Source organism: Lissotriton vulgaris, chromosome 4_1 (genome assembly GCF_964263255.1).
Source record: "Lissotriton vulgaris chromosome 4_1, aLisVul1.2, whole genome shotgun sequence".
NCBI classification, from domain to species: domain Eukaryota; kingdom Metazoa; phylum Chordata; class Amphibia; order Caudata; family Salamandridae; genus Lissotriton; species Lissotriton vulgaris.
In genome coordinates, this window is record NC_141691.1 from 1,658,987,456 (window position 1) to 1,659,009,443 (window position 21,988).

Consider the following 21,988-nt stretch of genomic DNA (forward strand, 5'->3'; position numbering starts at 1 on the left):
TAAATGTGACATGAATCGTGGCATGGTAGTCTTGTGAGGTTTCATCCGCTTACAGATCAAGACTTCGTTCACGGATTCCAGGGTTGAAAATGTAGAGGCAGCTCTGAAATTGTCGAGAGACTCATCATCTTCTTTGGATGAGCACTGCACACATAGTGATGTTCTACTACAAATTTACCAAAATTTCAGTCCGGCATTACTTTGAATTGCATTTGCCCTAGGACTTGGCCATCGTCTTGACATAGGAAACTGGCAGAGTGCCCCCCTCAGCTCCTTTTTAATTAAGAGTGCACAACATGCTTGTTCTTGTAGGCTACTGCACAGCATATTTTGTCGCCTGCAATTTTCAGCAGGAGATATGCAGAGGAGGCAACCTTTCTACTCTTAAATTGGGGGTGTGCCATATTTTCGCTTCCTGTGTCATTCAAGCAATGTGGAGATCCTCTGGCACCCTTCACAAGACTGTCCCTTTAAACCTTCCCCTCAGCACAACACTGACCCCAGTTTAGGCTCAATACGTGCGCCAGCAACCTCACGTGACCTCTTTCTTTAAGGGCTACCCCCCTTCACCTTTGATTTTCATCCCCATATTGCACGGTGTGGTGACGGATTTTTAGAGCCTCATTTAGGAAAAGGGCTAACCACTGTTCTCTCTTCTTTTCGAGTTAACCGGTACCCCGTGGACATCCAACCAGGGATAGAAGACCAGGACTCCTAGGACCACCTGACTCTACAATAGAAGACAACGCCGGGAGAGAACACTGAAATCATCTCTTTACCTACTTTTTGCCCAAAAGACAATCCCTTCTCAAGTTCCCTATCCCCTAACCACTGTTACAATACCTTAAATAAACCTACAATATTCACCCCATACGGCCTCCTCGCTTCTGTTTCCGACCTTCCCTCCGACAGTCATCCTTCTTCAGCCAGGCTAGCTTGAATCCAGTGGCACAGTGAGCAATGGACCCACGTCTGGGCATATCCATCCCACTTAGGGTGAAAAGTGTTACAGCAAACAAATGATGGATGGAATGCTGACAATGCAAACACTCTCCCTCAGTCAAAAGATCTGGGTTAAATCCATTGTTCTTTTGCACACTACGCCACCCCAGTTAGACCCAACTATGTGCAAATAAGTCTTGACCCTGTGCCTCATGGGGACAGTCCAGACCGAACTGCCAGGTCAGGTCCTCCCTGTACCGGAAACAAGCATCCTGGGACTGGTTTCAGGGTAATTTAGAGATGAGCACCACAACAAATATTTATTAATAATCATGCATTCAAAAATTACTAATGCCTGCCGCAAAAAGAGATTCTTACAGCTTTGGGGACCTGGTGTGGTCTGACTTGTCACACTTTTAGGAGTGCGATGGTTAATAGTTTTGTTTTGGCAGCTCTGGCAGGGGCAATGGGCAGTGCCAGCTCTAGTGGCCTCCTAACGAGGGCCCCGTACTTATTTTATTACAAATTAAGCACTGAGACCTTTCACAGTGTTTGTACACCATCAACACTCGCCAGACTGTGGAAGCTCTAGGTACTGTTGATGCGAGCACAACATTGCTGCCTCCTACTGCCACAAAAGTCATCCAGGCTGCCGTATGCACTACTGCCTTAAATACAAAAATGGTACCTTGGTGTACGCGGTATGTATAATAATTTGAAATGATAAGGAATAAAAGTAAAATACTCCCTATATTAGTGTTTGTATCACTGTGACCAAACTAAGTATAAATATCTCTTTTATATAGTCCCCTATCTCATCTTGACCCACAGACACGTTAGAGGTTATTACCAAATGATTTTTCTTTTTTCTTTTTATCAAATAAAAAAGTTTATATATCTCTCAATTATAATTTCAAACACATTTGTATATACAAATACTTTTTACATATATACAACAAAATAGAAGCCCTTCGTTTTGAGTTAGGATGTCTCAACAAAACCTAAAACAGACATTCCTATTGAGATCGCGCAGACTCATATGAGGAAAACAATTAGGTCGAAATGATTTAAACCCAATGTCTTAAAGATCCCTCATCACACTATTCAAATTAATCAAAATTATTTATATGTATCTGCCGTCTCTTTATGGTCGACGCGTTTCAGCCAATCAATTCTGGCCTCTTCAGGACTAGGGCTATTTACAATCCATCGTGTATTCGAGTCGGCAACCCTTAACAACTATTCAATTGGCTCTTATATCAGTGTAAACCCTCTCTGCTCGCTTGGAAATCCAAGTCAGGGTATTACTGCAATATCGGTAAACCTCACGACTTCAGCGTTAGGCTCGCGCTCCAAGCGCTTCTTAAAGTATTTATAAATCCCGGGTGAAAACCTCAGTCATGCGCGTTCCTTTCTCCCCGGGGTGTTTTATGTTGTCTCTCCTAGTTTTCAAAAAAGGTTGTCTCTCTGTCGTGTTTGAAAGTGTCCGCCTCTACAAGTTATCGACACTACTGCATCCGCCCTTCCAGCAGTGTCCAGTGACCTATGGCCAATATTCACATTTTAACACTCATTCACAATATTTGGGAGGAGTTATTCCTCAAAAGTTTGTAGTGCCAGTGTTAGAACAGTAAATTGGACTCTGGGCCTAATTTTGGGACAATTGCACGATTTGCAAATATTTTAGGAGTCCATCAACTGGAGGCCCAGCCACACCCTGCAGTCACAAGCCTCGACAATATTCAAGTATAGCACACAGGTGTTTGCAAAGCATGAAAATGCATATTGCTTTTTTCGCGTCCAAAGTCCATTATAAGATCATAAAATATCCTCACTTTCACCTTTAAAATAATTTCTAGCACAAGGAGAGTGAGTGAAAATCGAGGGTCATCCCTCCGGGTTATCGGGTGGCGTCTAGAGCTCGGGCTCGCGTGCTGTCAGCTGTATCTGAATTCCTAGTTTGCATTTTTCTGGTATTCTGTGTGGGGTGACTGCGTGCGGGCACGTGCAGAGGCACGGGACAGAGGCGAGCCGGGGAACGGGGCATGGGTGTTCAGCAGGGACATGCCCGCGCTCTCTGCCCCAGTGACTTCCTGGCACATGCTGCTGACCCGGCGCTTCCCGGCTCGAGGGAGGTCGGGAGCCGCCCATTAGCCGAGGCGAGCGGTCGGGAGCCGGTTCCTCTTTAAAAGGCCGAGACGCAGTCTTGCCTCACACAACGAAAAGTTTCTCCTCACCTGTGCTTGGACGCGTAAGCTGCTCTTTACACCTTTGCCATGGCGGACGAGCTGCTCGGGACCTGGAAGCTGTGCAGCAGCGAGGGGTTTGATCAGTACATGCAGAGCCTCGGTAAGGGGGACACTTACCGTCCGCGGATCCAGTCTTGGCTTATCTCTCCCCTTGCGTTGTAGGGGAGAAGTGGGAGGCACCCCGTAGGTCATTGCGGGATACACCGTCAAACATCGATAATGCAGTGCGTAAAGAGGCAGTAACTGGGAATAAAGGGATGGCAGAGGATTAGAGGTGCCGATGGAGTAATTCCGAGCCTTTCATTCCCACACTTTTTAAGTCCGCATTTGGGTTATGTTGTAGTCGCCCCATCCTCCACCTTAATTTTTCAGTAATGTCTAAATTGCAGGGAACGGCTCTTGTGCTGTTAGATGGTATGGTGAGTCAATGCACCTGCTGTATACCCGTTAGTGCGTGCACTACTTGATGTTGGGCACTTTTTGTAGTTTAGTGATAACTCTTAGAAGTAGCGGGGTGCTTTAAGGAGATCATTCTGTCCATTAGTGTACCTCAAGCTTGTGATTTTTGCACATGAGCTCCATACCATAAACCCCCCCCCCACCCCCAACAAAAAAGACTCCGGGAAGGTGAGGAAAATAAGTTTATAAATTAATATCGAGAAATCCTGGTGTAGCTGTTTCTACGATTTTTTTTTTATATAATGTGTATATTTATCATTTTCAATACTGGGCGTGCTGAAAAAGATCTGTAGGTTCCAGAGCCAAGATAGGAACAGTCAATATGGAAACACAACATTGAAGTGAGGTACTGTGTGTTTAGGGGCAGCTAGCGTGTTTTTTATTTGTATCTTTATTTTTTTCTCCATGTTATGGGTCTGTCTGTGATACAGCATACTAGTCGTGTGTGTGTCTTGTAAAATATTATAAATAAAACAAATTAAGTTGAGCAACACCCACCCTAACGCTTTACAAAACCATGACCAAATAACATTGGCTGTCTCAAAAGGCTGGAAGCCACACCTATTGACTTTGCCATTTTTCTTTTCAATAGTACTCTTACTGCTGGCCATGCAGCTTCGGATCCCAACCAGCTTCCCTCCCCACCCATCTTGCCTCAGTTCCTTTAGGGACCACATGGCTGCATCTTGAGATTCCCTTCCATCAAGTGCGGCATGAGTAATGCGTAATACGTCGGGAAGCGCCGGTACTCCGTACCGGGCTGTACCGGCCTATTTTAAACACTGCATCAACAAATATTGATCCTGTTGGTCCCATTGACTTAAAAGAATTACGGTGAATGTTTTGGCAATACCACTTAAGAGGTGAAATTAGTCTGCTCCCCTGATTCAATGTGTGGTACTTAAAAAAAAAAAAAAAGTGTGTGTGTGTGTGTATATATATATATATTTAATACGAAAAGCACAATTTGACTTGGAAGATTGTCCTCCGTTTTAATTGGCTGTGTGAGGCAGCCGGGTGGTATCTGGCTTGGGCGAGCTGGACGATAAAAACTGCGGACCAGTTCCCTTCTACCTTGGCGCTGTATATTCGAGGCTTGCCACTGCTTTAATATAGCCGGCCAGGGACAGGCCTGCGAAAACGGGCTGCTGCCTCGCTTCATGAACCAGCGAGGGCCGGCTCTGGAGCCAGTGCACCTGCGCTATTCTCCTTTCCTTTGGTCTGGAGTATGGATTTCGGATGAGCAGCCCACCGTCTGCTTCGTGCATTTGATCAACTATCGTGAACAGCAAGACCACAAGTCCCAGAATACACCAAAAGACTGTGACTTGCGTCTGCAATGACGGGACTTGTTCGTGTAGCTGTCTTGCAGCATGCGGCGCCCCTGGCGTGCACAGCGAGGCACGCGGCGAAGGGAGAAATGCTGAAGTTGTGCGGCTTCTGCTAGTTTTACAACTCTGGCTTGGACATGACGCACCAGCGGCGCGTGGCTCTGTGGCGTAAGAAGCAAGGGAGTCTGTGTAAAATGGAATAGTAGTCGGGCGGTGTCCGACGTCCAATGTGACTAGTTCGTTTCCCTGCTTTCTTGCACTCCGGTCCTGTAGTCGTCATTTCGAAAGGCGACGATGTAATGAAAGGTATTGTGAGGACCCCCCCCAGTATTCACCGAATTGAGCATCTGACCTCCGCAGAATGCCTGCTTTTCTCTTCGAAGGGGCTTACGTAATGCAGAATAAACCCGTTTTAATAAATTGGCTAGATTTTCAACATGACAGCGAACGCATGTGTAAAACTCTTGCGTGCTCCACTGAATTAAGCGAAATACGGTTGCCTCAGTTTAAACCTAGTGACTTGCTCAAGCATTGCAATACGAGGACGTGTTCTACGAATTCAATAGAAAAAGTCTACATATCAAAATAGGAAGGTGGATTCGTTTTGTTAATATTTTTCTTTGCCAATAAAGCTCGATCTCTTATAGCTCCTTCTTGCCCTCTGGAGTGCACCCGTTCTACTGGTGTTCCTGGGAGCCTTGTAAACTATTATCTCATTACATTGTATTCTTTCCTTTTGCTTCTTTCCATGTTGCCTAACCTTTGTCAGATGGTTTCTCCCGGGGCGCTAGTCCGCCACACGCAGGTAGTGCCTAGAAGTGCATTAGGTTTTTGCTTCGGCATCTCCTAGTGCCCAGTCTTTCACAGCAGAACGCGTCCAGGAGCATCTTTTAGCAAACGCTTTACGGGGTCATACTACCAGTGTTACGATTCTTAAGTGTCCTTACTAGCATGAAGCCTTGAACGCCACCGTATTTTCGCTCTGGTGCACCCCTGTGGCCTGGCCGGCCTTCCATCAGAGCGAAACTACATTTGGCGGCCGAGCCAATCGTGCTCCACTCCCTCCCCTTACATTGGTGATGGTAGTGGGAGGTCACGTCCTGTCCCTCAGCAGTGACAAGCCAAGAAATGCACATGTTGTACTTTGTTCCCTCACTTCTACAGCTGCTAAACTGCATGTGAAAGTCCCTGGGAAGGAACTAAACTAAGGGCGGTGGGAGAGGTAATCGAGTGAGTTTAAGAAAGCATGATCTCACAAAGAACTTTAAGGCAATGAACTGGTGGTCTGGAATAGGATATATTCATGGCTGCTCCGGCCAGTTGTCTGTGCGCCCTTCAACTGGGTCAGGTTGCGCCCGCTAAAAGCCAGCCCTGCTTGTTACTAGATTTGTATGACCTGATCTGTAAGTGTTGCTTACTAGCACACTTTGTGTAGTACTTGTGCTTCAAACTTTCTCGGCAGGGCTTTAAGTGGGCCGGGTCTCAGCGATGGCGAACACCGGCAGTTTGCTTTTTTTAAAGGGGGCCTCGAAACGGTTTTCTATCGGGCTCTGTCTCCTGTTTCCGGACTGGAGGTTGTAGGCACATCATTTGCGGGTTCTCACACTGCTCACTTGTCACTAGTGAAGAAGTTGGGGCATGACGTCAAGCCAGGTGAGTGTTGTAAGGGGAGGGAAATCCTCTAAAGAGTAACTTTCTCTCTGGATTGTACTTCTTTTTGAAACTCGGGAGCAGCAATATTGTCGTGGTGTCACCAGGGCTACAAAATTCAAATGTAAGCTTTTTCAATATTGTATATAAGCTGTAGTTGCTAATTTATCTTGTGCAACTAACAACCATTGACAAAGCCTATAGTCCTGACTTGTAGGTATGATGATACGTGTACTATATATCTTGATGTAATTATAGGAACAAGTTGTGCAGCACACTATGCTAAGCACAGATGTTAGCCACGCCCCTTTGAGCACACCAGTTTTTTCATCCCACTTGAAGCCTAGTCTTATGGCATATTAATGTTTCTCTTTCCTTCTGTGCAGGTGTTAATTTTGCTACCAGGAAGGCAGGCGCTCTGGTGAAGCCCAACGTGATCATCTGTAAAACGGGGGACCTGTACTGCGTCAAAACTGAGAGCTCATTCGCAAATACCGAGATCTCCTTCAAGCTGGGTGAGGAGTTTGACGAGGTCACGGCAGACAAGCGGAAGACCAAGGTGAGGGCAGTGTGCCATCGAACCTGGTGGTGACTCAAATGGGCGGGGCCTCCTACGTCACCTTAACTAACCTGCTACCACTGGGCCATCTTGGTGGCTGTATTCTGGCACTCACTTAAAATGAAAGGGTGTAAAATGGGTGCCTGCTACTGATCTGGGTGAAGTGGAATGACTGCTTAACCACAGAAGTATCTTGAGTTTGGGAGGGGGTGCCGTTTGAATTAGAAGCTGATGGTATCTAGGCGTCTCGATGGCATATGCTAAGGTGACAAGATCTTGAAATCAAGAAATGACATTCAAAGGGAAAATTAAATTACTTTTTTTATGCACAGCATGTTTCGTGCTAATTAGTAACCTTACTTTCTGGTAAGGCCTGCTAACTAATCCTGCACTGGTGTCCATCAGAATTTGCCTTCCTTGGTGCTCAGTGCTCACTCTAACCTCTCTGAAAACAAAGACGTGCTGAATATACTTTCCATTTAGGACAGACTGTGAAAGCCAGACTGTAGGTCACGTTGGATGAGTAATTGTTAGTGCAGTACTTATCTTTTATATAGCCAGTTGTAGCGGCAGGAAAATAGTCGGGGTCGTCAGTTGTGGAGTAATTCCAACGAGAAGCTCCCAGTGTGGGTATTAATACCCCAGGTTAATTGCCCTCCAGAAGTGCCAATGAGACTAGGAACTAGTCCTGCTTAGCTTTAAAGAGCTCGCCAGCAGACCTCTTCGCATGCCACACTGTTGTACCATTGAATTATTTTTTAAAGATGAAAGATTTTTAGCATTTCTGACTGTTGGTGGAAACTGTTGTGCTGCTGGAGGTGTCGGGAAAGGGGGGGGGGGACGGGAACTTCAAGCTCCAGACTCTTATGCGGCTTGCTCTCTGCCATTCCTGCTGCACCAGGAGGTGCACGAATAGCGCCCAGGGCTCCCTCAGCATGGGACGCACGCTGGCGTACCCGGGCAAAGCCCACTCCATGTCCGTCCGAGCCCAGAAGAGGCTTGGCTGGGCCCCCTCAAACATATTGTGACCTCGTTTTTGCAGCAGTGACTAGATCAGGACCCGGACCAGCATATTTCCTCGCTAGGACCTCTGATGCATTTAATAAGGCAATCCAGATTGTGGAACAGGATTTCTAATGCTGACCACATGCCCCCTGACTGCCAAGGGAGTAATCCCTTAGCCCCAGAGTGCGCAGGAGTATGCGACCTCTCAATCATCTAAAGTAGCTTCATCTTGCGTACCACTTCCTACACTGTTACCACTGCCGAGTCACCCCAGGGGGAAAAGGGGAGAGATCAACTGCTAAGCCGCCCGTCGCTTCTCTAGGCACTGATATATCAGCAGGTAGAGACGATTAGGCTAGTTTTAAAAATTAAACAGTCATTCACTCCCATGAGGCAAAGTATTTTAGAAAGACCATCTGGAATCTATTTGTTTAGAGTCTCTAATCCCCACCCAAACTGATCCGATTAATTCTAATCTGGCAAGGGCAGTGGAGCCTCTTACAACCCCCACCCCGCCCCCCTAATACCTAACTTGTCTGATGTACTTCAGTGCATTTTTACTAACCCTCGGTATAGCACGGTTTTGGAAAGAGGGGGGCGCAAACCAAAAGGTTCCCAACAAGTCTGTGCCGCACAGGAAATTATCAGCCACTCTGAATCTTCAACCCTGCACTGAACACTGTAGCCACAAAGCGAGCTCTTGAGTACCAAGCTACCATACACCAACCATTCATTTGAGGCTCAAACCTAGAAGTGGCAAACGGGATCAAACTTGTGATCGAAGACTAGATCTCTCCCCCCCCTCCCCACCCCCAGCTGCATGTCCTTGTGTAATAGTTCTGTTGAATGTCCCAAAATTGAACCCAATCCAAAAAGAAACCACGGAGCAATTTATTACTAAGGCATGTCACTGGATTAGCAAACACGGAGGGGGCCGGGGGAGCTATTACCTTGTATTTTAATGGCTAGAAGGGTGGCCTTGGTGTGGAAATCCATGACATCAATTCAGGGAGCTTTTGTGGCAGTCTGCTTAACTCGCGCCATTTGGTTGTCGTTATTTGGCTGCTTACCTGACTGTCCAAATCATTCTCAAATGTTTGCTTTGCCACTTGGCTAATTTTATAAATTGCATAACCCCTATATCAGGCCTGAAGTTCTCCTGTATCTAGTGGCCACCACTACGAGCCCTCCCACCTTTTCCTGGCTCGACTCCTCACCCCTTTCCCTGATAACTGCTTTAGCACCCTAACTGATCTGGATATGTGCAAATGACAGTCGGGAATAGGCCTGCCTTTAATTCTCCTAACCCTGACCGAACTTTAGGTAAAAGGGGTGCCTTGAATTTCTATCTCCCATGGTTGGCCATATTGAATCAGAACAATACTATAAACAGATCACCTGGAACATCTCTGGCCTAAGAGCCAAAGTGGAACCCTGACTAGCTAGCAATTATAAACCACTATGATCTGGTATGTTTCCAGGAAACCTGGGACAAATCGTTTAAGATGGCTAGCGCTCTTTTCATGCTTGCCTGCCCGCCCATCTGTCTCGTGCCGTGCTACTGGGATCCACTAAAAGTAAGATTTTTTGATTCTCTCCTCCTACTATCATTTCCTTCTCTTAAAGATCCAGAATGGACAATTTTTTTATGCATACATTTTTATAATGGTTTTAATGATGTATGAAACCGGTTGTAGATAACTTTGAACAGGATATTATTAATTTAATAAATCTTAACCAACCTCTAAAATTTCTATGGGTGAATAAACCCAGATCAGTTGAGGGGGAGGGGGGGGGGGGGGGGAGTGCTTGCAATCTTCAACACTCCGTCCATCATCCCCCCCCTTACTTCCGCTTTGTTCGCCCTAAGTTGGCAGGATGTGCCCAGACGTGGGTCCCTTGCCCAATTTGCCACTGAATTCAAGCTAGCCCGGCTGATTAGCCAGAAACTGGTCCCAGGATGCTTGTTTCCAGTCCAGGGAAGACGTGGCTTGGCAGTTCGGGCTGGACTTTCCCATGAGCCACAGGGTCGGACTGATTTGCATATGGCCATGTCTGAACTGGGGTGGCAGAGTGGGCTAAAGAATGATGGATTAAACCCAGATCAGTTGGACTGGGGATGAGTGCTTGCAATGTTCAACACTCCGTCCATCATCCCCTTTGGCTTTGCTTGGGGGATTTTTAATGCAGTTGCTCATCCTCATGTAAAACAGGATGTGGCATGCTCAACGAGTCAGGCGAGCACTTTTCCACACTGTGCCAATGATCCTTACGGTGATGCCTTGAATAGAACGTTTTTCATTCATGAATTGGAAATTATGAATCCTGTAGGCTCTGGCATCCTACAAAATGAATTTGGCCTGGTTTCAACCCTAGATTACTTAAGGATATCCTTGCCCTTTACAACAGCTGTCTCTAACACTGCAAACATGCCCTTTGGGTTCAGCAATTATGAAGCTATAACCTGTGACTTGGGTGGGGGAACCCACTTGGTGCAGACCAGGCATATCGGACCTATGATGCAAAGAACTGGATCATCCTAAAATGGGCAATGGCTGACAAAACTACAGTACATGTAGTTGGCAAAAGATATAACTACATCCTGACCTGCTTGGCAGAGCACCCTGATTCAATATAGATTCCTTATGTCTTTGACCATATACTGCTGTAGGCAAAATAAGCCCTAACTGGGGTTAGTTAAACCCCAATCAAATCCAGACCTAAATGGTTTGACTGGTCATGTACTAAAGCCCTATCTGCGGTGCATCAGGCTCTGAAATCTACCCCAGGGACGCGGAACTAAAAAGGCATTACTACTATTTAGAGGCAAGGAAGCTAAGAATTAACCTTCAAGGAAGAGGCATGGGATCAGCTGCACCAAGCAGCCCTCCTGAAAAATTTCATACATTTTTTCTTTGGGGAGATTTTTTTTTATGGCCTTTTCCTTAAACCCCCAGAGGAGCCGAACATAGATTAGGTAGCTAAGATGGATTGCACACCTTTCTCCTATTTTGAATCCACCCATGGAGGGATTGTTTAGCCAGCAGGCATCTAGAGTTTTTGCAACCAAATCCCCCCCATTTAAATTTGCATGAAATGAAGGAGGCACTCTCCCAGTGTTTGACTAACTGAGCTCCCTGCCCGGATGGTACACCATATATATATTTTTTAATGGCTCAGCCAGATCTCTGGGGTCCAGTTTTCACCAACGTTTCCAATACAGTCGCAACCATGGGTCCCTGGACTTGTGGTAGAGGTCAACTATCTCAATCCACAAGAAAGGAAATCTAAGCTTAAAAACTATAAGCCCATATCCTTATTGGACAATACTGCTAAGCTGATGGGCCATGTTTTATTAAACAGGCTAGAGGATTGGGCCACCAATAAAAATGTTTAGATCCCAGTGCAATACAGGTTTAAAAAGGAAACCGAACTCTGGATCAATGGGCCTGATTCACAAGTTATCTAAGACAAATCCTAACTTTACTACTACTACTAAATGCTCTTTGTGCTACGACCGGTTCTTTTTCAAAACGTTTAGATTTGTGATCTTTCATAAATTAGTAAGCTTCCCTAAAATGAATAATTGGGGTAGTTATGCAAATGTGCCCTTGAGATATAATTCAGAACAATCCGCCATGAATGCTTTATCTTAATTTTATAATGATGTGGATCGAAAAAAATCTTGACATCTATGGGGATCGGACAAATGCTGCCCTGCATTAATTGAATTAGAGCAGCTTGAAAATGAACATAGAATATGGAGGGTTGCCATGTGTTTAAAGAAGGTTGTCCATCAAAAGTATCTTAACATAATCGTGCATGTGTAACGAGGCAATAGTCTTTTTATGGAATTATTTTTTGATTATTTGAATTTTTTAAACCTTTTTACCTGTTAAATGAATTCATGTTTATTCATTTAAGTGCTTTTATGGTTGATTTAGCAATTCAATTAAGCTTGACTGACTTTGCAATGCCCTTTGTGAATACCAAAAGTTCAATTACTTTTAGGAGTTGGGCCCAATGTCTTTATCTAAGCTTAACAATGGTCAAGTATACACAAGTAAAGCAGGGATGACTATCTAATTTATGTATTTGTCAGCAGCATTCGACTGCGACGATTATCATCACCTTTAGAATATAATGGCAGAAATGGGCATTGAGGAGGCAATACATTTTATTAGATTGCTTTGTTCTTCAGCAAGTGTCTGTTATGGGAAACTGGGTGAGTGATCTAGGTCATTCCCAATTAAGAGTCCTTCAGGGGTGTGTACTAACCCTGGGTATATTCTCCACTCTGCCAACAGAGTGTGTGGAGACTTGCCCGCTCTCCTGGAAAGTTGGGAGTATAGGGCAAAACTAATTCCAGAGCAGAGGTAGCCAGCACCCCCTGAAATAGTTACAAGCTATTTTAAAACTCTTACCTGTCCTGCGGTGTCCACAGGCTGCCCTCCTAGCCCCCCTCTCTCCTATGTGGGGTACATCTTGAGAGCTGCACACATACACATTTCTCAGACTTCTTGCAAGAAATAAGCACGCAGTTCTCTTAATATGTACCCCACATAGGAGAGACAAGGAGGGGGGACAGTCCAGGGACGCTGCAGGACAATTTAAGTGTTTTTATTTAATTTTAAATGAATATTTTAACTTTTTGGTATATGGGGGGGGGGGGGGGGTGGGGTGGAGGTGGGTTGAGCTCCATGGAGTTTCCCCAACTCCGTGGACCTACCCATAACCTCACTACGCCGGCTCCACCCAGGGTTAGTGTACTCATCCCATTCCTTATTTCCAATCTAAACGAATGGGGTGTAATCACCCCTGCTGAACACCACACAGGATGTTCCGACAATTAACAAAGTGCTTCCCAATTCTGTTTCTTCCAGATGATGCAGTGTTATTCGCCCCCACTGGTCAATCCCTGCAGCAGTTACTGGCAACTTATGTAGAATACATGAGCAGCCTATATCTGAAGACCAATGAGATGAAAACCTTGGTCCTAATATCTGGGAGTAAACTAGAGGGCACCAGACCTTTACATAACCGGGTGCAGAGTAGCACAGACAAGTTCTCCCTTGGAATAACATTCCATCGACCATTAACCTGGTCTCGTATGATCACCAACAGGGAACTAGCACATGAGAAGACTATTATCGCACTAAATTCTTAAAAAATTGGTCTCTAAGCGCCTCAACATGATCAAAAAGGTCTACTCCTACAAATCGAAATCAGTAGCAACCTATGGGGCTGGGATTTGGGGAATCTCAAATTCCAATACCCTCCAAACCATCAAATTCTTGGGAAAAGATTTGTTGGTCTCCCTCCCACTTGTTCCAAATTTTTTTGCCATTCAGAATTAGATGGCCCTTACATTAAAATAGGTTAGCACCAACACTCTTATGGCACTCTATCTGAAGGAGAGTATTGGTGAATATTAATCAGACTGATCGAAGATTGCATCTCCCACGACCACAGAATTTCATGGCTAACACGTTAAAGATTGCCTCTTCTCTCTTAGTTTAGGGCTTTTGTTTGCATTACCATCAAGCTGCACTTTACTCTCAAAGCAAGATATTCTTCTCTAACCAAAAGCAGCTAAGCGTTTTAAGATGAACAGTACAAAGGTGTCTGTAACACTATACCTGGAAGGCCCATTCGACCAGGAAGACACAGCCTCTTTATCGTTTGACTCTCATGCCAGATTCATATTAGTGGGGTTCAGACTGAATTTAATCCCCTCTGTCTTTTCCAGCCAAAATATAATCTCTGAACTCCCCCCCCCCCCCCCCCCCCCCCCCCCCCACCCCCGTCCATGTGATGGAATCTGATTTCAGTCAAACCTACTTTTTTTTCTGCAAGTTTTATAAATGTCACTGCATCAGATTTCGGCCGCTTATCTGTAAATACTGTTTTAGTAAAATTATCGAATACATTTATTTTGACTAACTGTTCTGTCATGTGAGTTACTAGCCAAATCCTTAACATAACTATGGCCTGATTTGAAGGAGGCAAGTTCTACGTGAAAGCACCTTACCTCCTAGCACCGAAAACTTTCAAGGGGGAGTTTTCAACCTACTTGGTATGGGGTGACTGTAGATTACTCTGATTTTGGGTGTTGAAAATGCACCTTCTAATAGTGAAAGGCGTCTTTTTGTTTTCCAGACAATAGTCACTTGCGAAAATGGTGCATTAATCCAACTTCAGAAGTGGGATGATAAGGAAACCACAATCCGAAGAGAAGTGAAGGATGGCAAACTCGTGGTGGTAAGTGATTGGCCTTGTTTGACTATAGTAGCAGCAATATTTTTACGTAGGAGCAGTACAATGTGTGCATGCTGGAGTAACATTGGATGTAAAGTAGCTACCAATACCCTGCACGGCTGCACCTAAAACCGTGGACTTGAGCCTGTAACCTTACTTTTGCCTTTTTCGAGCCTAGATCAAAATAGCAAACTGGTGTATGTGCAATTTCTACAAGCTTGAAATTCTATGTATGGTCGTGATGCAGCATGTATGTTACATTTTGAATTGTACGCACTCTGTTAGGGCCAAACTATGGAAGCCGTTCAATCAGCCCTTTCAAATTGCCCCCTTGCGCTCTCATTCACCCATTCTCACTGCCTCTCATGTGATGCCTTACTCCTCAGCCCCCCTCTTATTTAGTTTTGTCCTTGAAGCCACCCTGTGCCGGCTGCAACTCGCCTTTGACAGTGGCATGAGCAGCAGCCATTGGCTTTCAAAACCAGCTTTCCTGGGAAATGCCCAGTGGGATAAGTAGGCCTTCTAGGACTGCTCGTCGATTCTCAAATTCCTTCTTGGAGACATGCACTCTGTAGTGGCTGTTAGCGGTCTAGCTTACCACGCACACGCACCCACACATCCGCAGGCCAGGCGTGGCCTGCGGGGCTCAATAAAAGGGGTGCGCGCGCTCGAGCACGTCACTTCCGACAGCACTACAGTGTTGGTGCCTCCTTCCTGCTGCGGCGCTGCCAGCCCCTGCGCAAGGCCACCAATCGCCCAGGCCTCTGGTGGCCACTAGAAGGCTAGGGCACAACACTGGCGACGAGCGGAGGGGGCCCAACCCTCGCTCGTGCCACCCCGGAGCTGGTCCGCTCTGACTCGCGGTGCCTACTGCGCATCCACGGCTCTCTGCACTTGGCCGAGCTGGGGCCTGTCCACCTGTCTGGGCCTTGGTTTAGGGCCCATCAAACCCCCTGGACCACTGTGTGGGGATCGCCTGGGTCGGAGGACCCCCCTGCATCGAGGGGCATCAAGCGGTTTCAACGGGTGCTGAGCTGGCCTGCCTTCCGTGCCTACCTGCCATTTCCCACGCATTGCGCGTGAGCCGCGGATCGGCCCGACACCCTGCTTTTCCTCACGCATTGCGCGTGAGAGGCCTCTGTCTGCTAGGGAGAGACTTCCCCAGTGCCTGGGAACGGAGGACTCCAGCGGAGGATGTGCCCGCCACTCTCCTGGGTGCCCCACTGTGGCCGGCGGCTGTGCAGCCTTGGGGCCAACTCGCCACGTCCGTGTGCGTCTTCAGGATCATCGTTGCCTGGGGAGGAACGCACCCTGCAGCCTGCTTGTCGCGAGGTGCCCCGAGGCCTTCAACCACTGCAACGACGCTAAGGTGAGCTACGCGACGTCGCAGAGCCTGCGCGGGGAGGGAAAAGTGTCTCGTTGTTGACGCCCTGTGGCACCACCACCATGACGGAGGAAGACGCGCCGGTGCCGGTCGTCACCATCCCATTCCAGCATGCTGCGACAGGGGTACTGCCACCATTCAGCGAGGCGGCGGACCTGTCGACGGCCTCCCCGAGATGGAAAATATGGCTAGAAAGGTTGGAAAACTACTTCATCGTCACGAGAGAAACAGACAAGACGGTGAAGCGGTCACTTCTGCTACACTACGCGGGCGATAATCTTCAGGCTGTTCAAACACCTGCCTAACACAGGAGATGACTATGACGCAGCAGTCGCCGCTCTGAACGGCCATTTTGACCCCCAACTGAACGTAGACTTTGAGGTCTTCAAACTGGGCCAAGCACACCAAAGGGAAGGCGAGACGATGGACCAATTCCATACCCGTGTTAGGGAGCTGGCCAGCTCCACCGATGAAGACCAACCAAAGGCCATAAGATGACAGATCATCCAGGGATGCTGGGATAAAACGCTGAGAGGGGCGATCCTCCGCAAGCCAGGCATAACGCTAGAAGACATCTTAATTCTTGCTAGATCTTATGAACTCTCGAGTGTCAGGGCTTCTGCCATGGAACAGGCACTACACCTACCACAAGTCAAGGCGGAGACCATCAAAGTGGAGCGGGCAGACGCTGTACGACCCCCAACCACGGGGACCACTGCAAAGGGAATATCGGAGAGACCCACCGCGGGCGCGATGTGGATATTGTGGACATGAACCTCATGGGGCAAAAGACTGCCCGGCTCAAGGTAAAACCTGCGGGATACCAAATCATTTCGCCTCGGTGTGCCGCAAAAGGAACACGTCAAAACCATTCCGGAGGCCACGGGCGCCCACGAAAGCCGTCCGTCAACTGTCGCTGGAAGAAGCAACACCAGCCAGGACAGAGAAACACCTTCCCACGGTGTACGATGACTCGGAGTCGGAGGATGAGGAGGCGTACATCGTGTCGTTCGCACGAGAGCTAAAACAGCGACGACGGCCACAGCCCACGTGCATTGTGCAAATGGCGGGAAACTAAGTTAAGGCCATAATTGACACTGGCGCTACTGTAAACGTAATGGGTTTGCAACAATTCAACAGACTACGCCCACGGCCGGAAATATTACCGTCGAAGACCAGGATTTTTGCTTATGGAGCGGACACTCCCCTGCCCTTAAAGGGAAAAATAACAATACCCATCCAGGCCGATGAGACACGGGTAATGGCGACAATCCACATCATCAACCGTGAAGCCGATACCTTGATCAGCAGTCACACCGCAGAGGACTTGAAGCTCATCGCTTTTGCTAACCGGATAAGATCACACCAGGTGGATGAACTTTTGGCGCGATTTCCCGAACTGTTCCAGGGCCTAGGCTGCATCAAATGCGAGCCTATCAAATTGCACATAGATAAGTCAGTCACTCCCACCGCCTTGCGGCACCGCCGAGTACCCTTCCATCTACGCCCACTGGTGGAAAAGGAACTGGAGAAACTGGAAGCTCTCGGGGTCATCGAGAGTCACGGGGCCCACCCCATGGGTATCCCCCATGGTGATCGTAGAAAAACCTAAACAACCAGGCGCCATCCGCCTATGCATCGACATGCGACTACCAAACGCCGCCATCCGGAGAGAGACATCTGACCCCAACCATGGATGACATCATCGCTGATGTAAATGGGTCGAAGTGGTTCTCGAAGATAGATCTGAACGCCGGATACCATCAACTGCCCCTAGCGGAGGAGAGTCGCTTCATCACCACCTTTAGCACTCACCTGGGACTCTGGCGTTACAAACGACTGAACTTCGGCATTTCGTCAGCGGCGGAGGTGTTCCAAAACACCATCCGTGAACTTCTCTCAGGACTACCCGGGGTCATCAACGTCAGCGATGACATCCTAATACATTCTGCCACAGCATCGGAACACCACAAGCACCTGAGAGACGTCCTGAAAAGACTCAGCGTCCATGGAGCCACACTCCACAAAGAGAAATGCCAATTCTTTCAGCCCTCGATAGAATTCTTTGGCTATGTATTCAATCAGGAGGGCATTCAGATTGATCCGAAGAAATCCAAAGCCATCAAAGATGCCCTCGCGCCAAAGTCCTCGACGGAGGTGAGGAGTTTCCTTGGTATGGCCACATACTGTGGCCGGTTCATACCGGGTCTGGCCACCAGAAGTGAACCACTACGTGCACTAACGAAGACGGATGTCTCGTGGCAGTGGGGCCCGAAGGAAGAAGAGGCATTCCGGGGGATCAAAGACGCGCTTTTGGAGAAAGCCACACTGTCATACTTCGACCCCAAGAAGCGTACAGAGGTGATTGTGGACGCTAGCCCGGTGGGGCTCGGCGCGGTCCTGACCCAAGAACATGAGCCCGGCCAGTGGACAGCGCTAGCGTTTGCCAGCAAGGCCCTTACCCCGACGGAGACCAGATATGCCCAAATCGAGAGGGAGGCGCTCGCCATTAAGTGGGCCTGCGGCCACTTCCACCTCTACTTACATGGCCACCCATTCGTAATGGTAACAGACCACCAACCACTAGTGTCCCTTTTCAAAGGGACTGCTCCACACCCCCCACCTCGCATTGAACGATGGGTGATACAACTACAATCCTACGAGATGGAAGTCACCTACCGCCCGGGAGCCAAGAATCCCGCAGACTATCTGTCACGCCACCCCTCTCCACAAGAACATGAATCGACGGAAGATGACCGTGAGGAGTATGCTCAGTGGGTAGCCCTCGCGTCATGCCCGATCAGCATGACCATTGATGAAATAAAAGAAGCCGCGGCAGACGACCATGTGTACCGGAGAACGACTCAGGCAGTACAAGACGGATCGTGGACAGAATACCTACGCCCGCCCACATCCTGGGTCGCGGAGGACAAGGAATCACTCACAAGATTCTGGCGGATCCGACATGAGTTGAGTACCACGGAGTGCTACTGAGGGGCTCACGACTAGTCATACCCCACAGTCTGAGACACCGGGCGATACAATTAGCCCACGGAGGACATCAAGGATCGACGAAAATGAAGGCGCGCATGAGGGAAAAGGTATGGTTTCCAGACTTAGAGCCCAGGGTGGAAGAGTACGTACGAGGATGCATGGCCTGCCAGCTGACGAGTGATCTGGAGAGACCTGTGCCAATAATCACCGAAGAGGCCTGTACCTCCCCTGGACCAAAATCAGTATAGACTTTGGAAGTTTTCTGGGAGAAGGACATACCCTGGTAGCCATTGACTCTTACTCCAAATATCCAGTAGTGGAGAGAGTGATATCCACGGCTTTTGCTCATGTGGGACCGGCGCTAGAAAAGATCTTCTCCATGTTCGGTTACCCGTCGGAGGTCCGAAGCGACAATGGGCCGCCGTTCCAAGGGGCAGAATTCGCCACGTTCCTTACGACCAGGGGAATTCGGCACCGCCGCATTACACCTCAGTGGCCACAAGCAAACGGAGACGTGGAGAGGTTTATGCGGACCCTCAACAAAGTATTCCGAATCGCTCTGGTGGAACAAGCCGATCCCGAGCAAAGACTGCACGAGTTCCTAAGAGAGTACAGGGGCACACCACACTGCGCCACACAAAGGAGCCCGTGGACCCTGATGTTCCAAGGACCACGGAGAGACCTCTTCCCAACCGCGCCAGGATGGGCACCACCCCCGGCCGACACGGAGGAGACCCAGTCACGGAGGCAACAGGAGAACCAACGTGCTAGCAAGTACAGGAGGGCCCAGCCGAGGAGTCTCAGCCCGGGGACCCGGGTGATCATTCGGAATAGACGTCCATGTGGGAAGTTCCAAACCCGTTACGAACCAGGCCCGTGGACCGTCACATCTACTAAGGGTACCATGGTCACTGCCAAAAGAGGAGAAGAGGAAGTTTCAAGGAACACTTCGTGGTTCAAGGCGCTCCCGCAGGAGTCCAGTCAGTGACCAGAAGCTGTTGGAGAGGAGATCCGACCCAACGAACGGCGACCATCAGCGGAGACAACGTCCCGGAAGATCAGGTAGAAGAAAGTAACCCCGCGGCAGCGCCCCAAACACCGGCGGCTGCCATCAGAGACACTTTCCAGGCAAATGAAGGTGGCAGGGGCAACGCCCGAAAATACAATCTGAGGCCCAACCCCCCACCGAGCCAAATGCTGAAGGACTATGCCTGCCAGCTGGTGCCTTGAGCACAACACCAATGGACACGCAAGTACCCAGGCGCTCCTATATGACATGTTGTAAGACTGAATCTGTTTATCTCATTATCTGTTTGAAAAGAAAACAATTGCAAGTTGGGGAGGGATGTAGTGGCTGTTAGCGGTCTAGCTTACCACGCACACACACATCCGCAGGCCAGGCGTGGCCTGCGGGGCTCAATAAAAGGGGTGCGCGCGCTCGAGCACGTCACTTCCGACAGCACTACAGTGTTGGTGCCTCCTTCCTGCTGCGGCGCTGCCAGCCCCTGCGCAAGGCCACCAATCGCCCAGGCCTCTGGTGGCCACTAGAAGGCTAGGGCACAACACACTCCTGCCTCTGCATTTCCAGAAAGCTACTTTGTACATTTTTCGAAATTTCCAAGTAGTTTGGATGCGAACTGTATTTCGACGCTCCCTCAGCACAGGGCCTTCCCAGGAGTGCTTACACATAAATGAAGAGCTTACTTCCAGTATGGAAAGCACCAAAGCTAAAGTGAGGGTTTCAACAGGAGTTTCATGATCACTTGGATGAAATGGCCCGAGTGTTTAGGCAGATGTGCATTTTTTTTAAATTGCTCTTCCTATGACATTGACGTTTTCCTACCCTTGTAACATTAATATTAAAGCTTGAAAGAAAGCAGCACTTCTAATAAACGTTCTCGCTATTTCTACATAACTGTACTAAATGCAAAAGTTTTTCGTATGAGCGGTTTACTTATTTTAATTTCTCAATTTTGTCTTTTCTAGACTTGCACCATGGGTGATGTGAAATGTGTGCGGACCTATGATAAAGTATAGTCCAAACTGGATGTGTACGTTCAAGAAGCTCAGTTCCATGAGCCCTGCTATAGCATCTACGTTTTTCTTTATTTGCTTTTCTTTTAATTTTGTGACTGCCTCGAATTCTATCCCAATGTTCGTGTTGACTGGTGTCTGCCGTGGTTATTAAACAAAAAACAAATCTAACTGAATATTGTTTAGCGTGTTGCATCTTTAATGTTGCTGGGTACTTGTAAAGCGCACGGCTTTGTGTTGTGGCTCCTTTTGAATGAATGCAAAAAACAGTTGATGGACAGAATGCAGAACAATGTCTTACATTCACCCCAGTACAGAGATCTGGGCCTAAATCAATCGTGTTTTTTTTGCACACCACCCCAGTTCAGACATGGCCATATGCAAATCAGCCTGACCCTGTGCCTCATGGGAACAGTCCAGCCCGAACCACCAAGCAATGCCTTCCCTGGATCGGAAACAAGCTTCCGAGGACCAGTTTCTGGCATTTGAATGAAGGCAACAATTAATCTAGTCAATGCTGGAAGGACATCAAGCTGTTAATGGACTAATGCGTAACTTGAAAATCTGTTTTGTATAAATCGGGCGCACAAGTCTAGAGTTGAACATTTTCAGTTGAATTGTTGTCTGAAATACCTATATAGTAAACTGGGCCAGTCAGTAGTCTCCCATCGCTTGTCCAAGAGCAAACTTTCCCGGTGGCGGGAGTTTTCTCGGGTGTCTAGCAGTAGTGACCAGCTGGCATGGGTGTAAATTCTGGACAGTGAGGGTAAACATTCAGGACAAAGGGTAAGTTTTACAGACATCAGAAGGTTGCACAATAGTATATAAGTAAGTACATAGACGACAACTAAAGTAGATGTCAAAATAAGTTTATATTCGGTTGAGAAAATTGTGCACTTCATGGTTTGTCAGTATGAGCACAGCTTTAAGCAAATGCGCAGGCCTTTTTGTGGTAACAAAACCGCTTCCAGAGAACTCCTGATGCCCGGCCAGTCTGACCTGGTTACCACCCGCCAATGGTGCCCCTCATCTTCACATAGACGCTCTTAAATGTGTAATGTCTTCTATAGTGCTACTCATCTCAAGTATGCGGGTCAGTGTTGGAGTGCGTTACAACACACAC

The 21,988-nt window shown here is 47.8% G+C and overlaps 1 protein-coding gene across 2 annotated transcripts in view; it reads left to right on the top strand.

Moving 5' to 3' along the window:
* LOC147724369 (myelin P2 protein-like) overlaps positions 1 to 21,041 on the top strand; it is a 45,101-nt gene extending 24,060 nt beyond the window's left edge. Inside the window, exons 1-4 of one of the 2 annotated variants that reach the window (XM_086965930.1) lie at positions 2,805 to 3,291; positions 7,018 to 7,190; positions 14,355 to 14,456; positions 20,818 to 21,041. In XM_086965930.1, coding sequence (XP_086822056.1) covers positions 3,219 to 3,291; positions 7,018 to 7,190; positions 14,355 to 14,456; positions 20,818 to 20,868 — 399 coding nt within the window. In that variant the 5' untranslated portion in view covers positions 2,805 to 3,218 and the 3' untranslated portion in view covers positions 20,869 to 21,041. Of the gene's footprint in view, positions 1 to 2,804; positions 3,292 to 7,017; positions 7,191 to 14,354; positions 14,457 to 20,817 lie in introns of those variants that run through there. The other variant, XM_086965931.1, reaches the window with a different exon arrangement.
* The last annotated feature ends 947 nt before the right edge of the window (positions 21,042 to 21,988 follow it).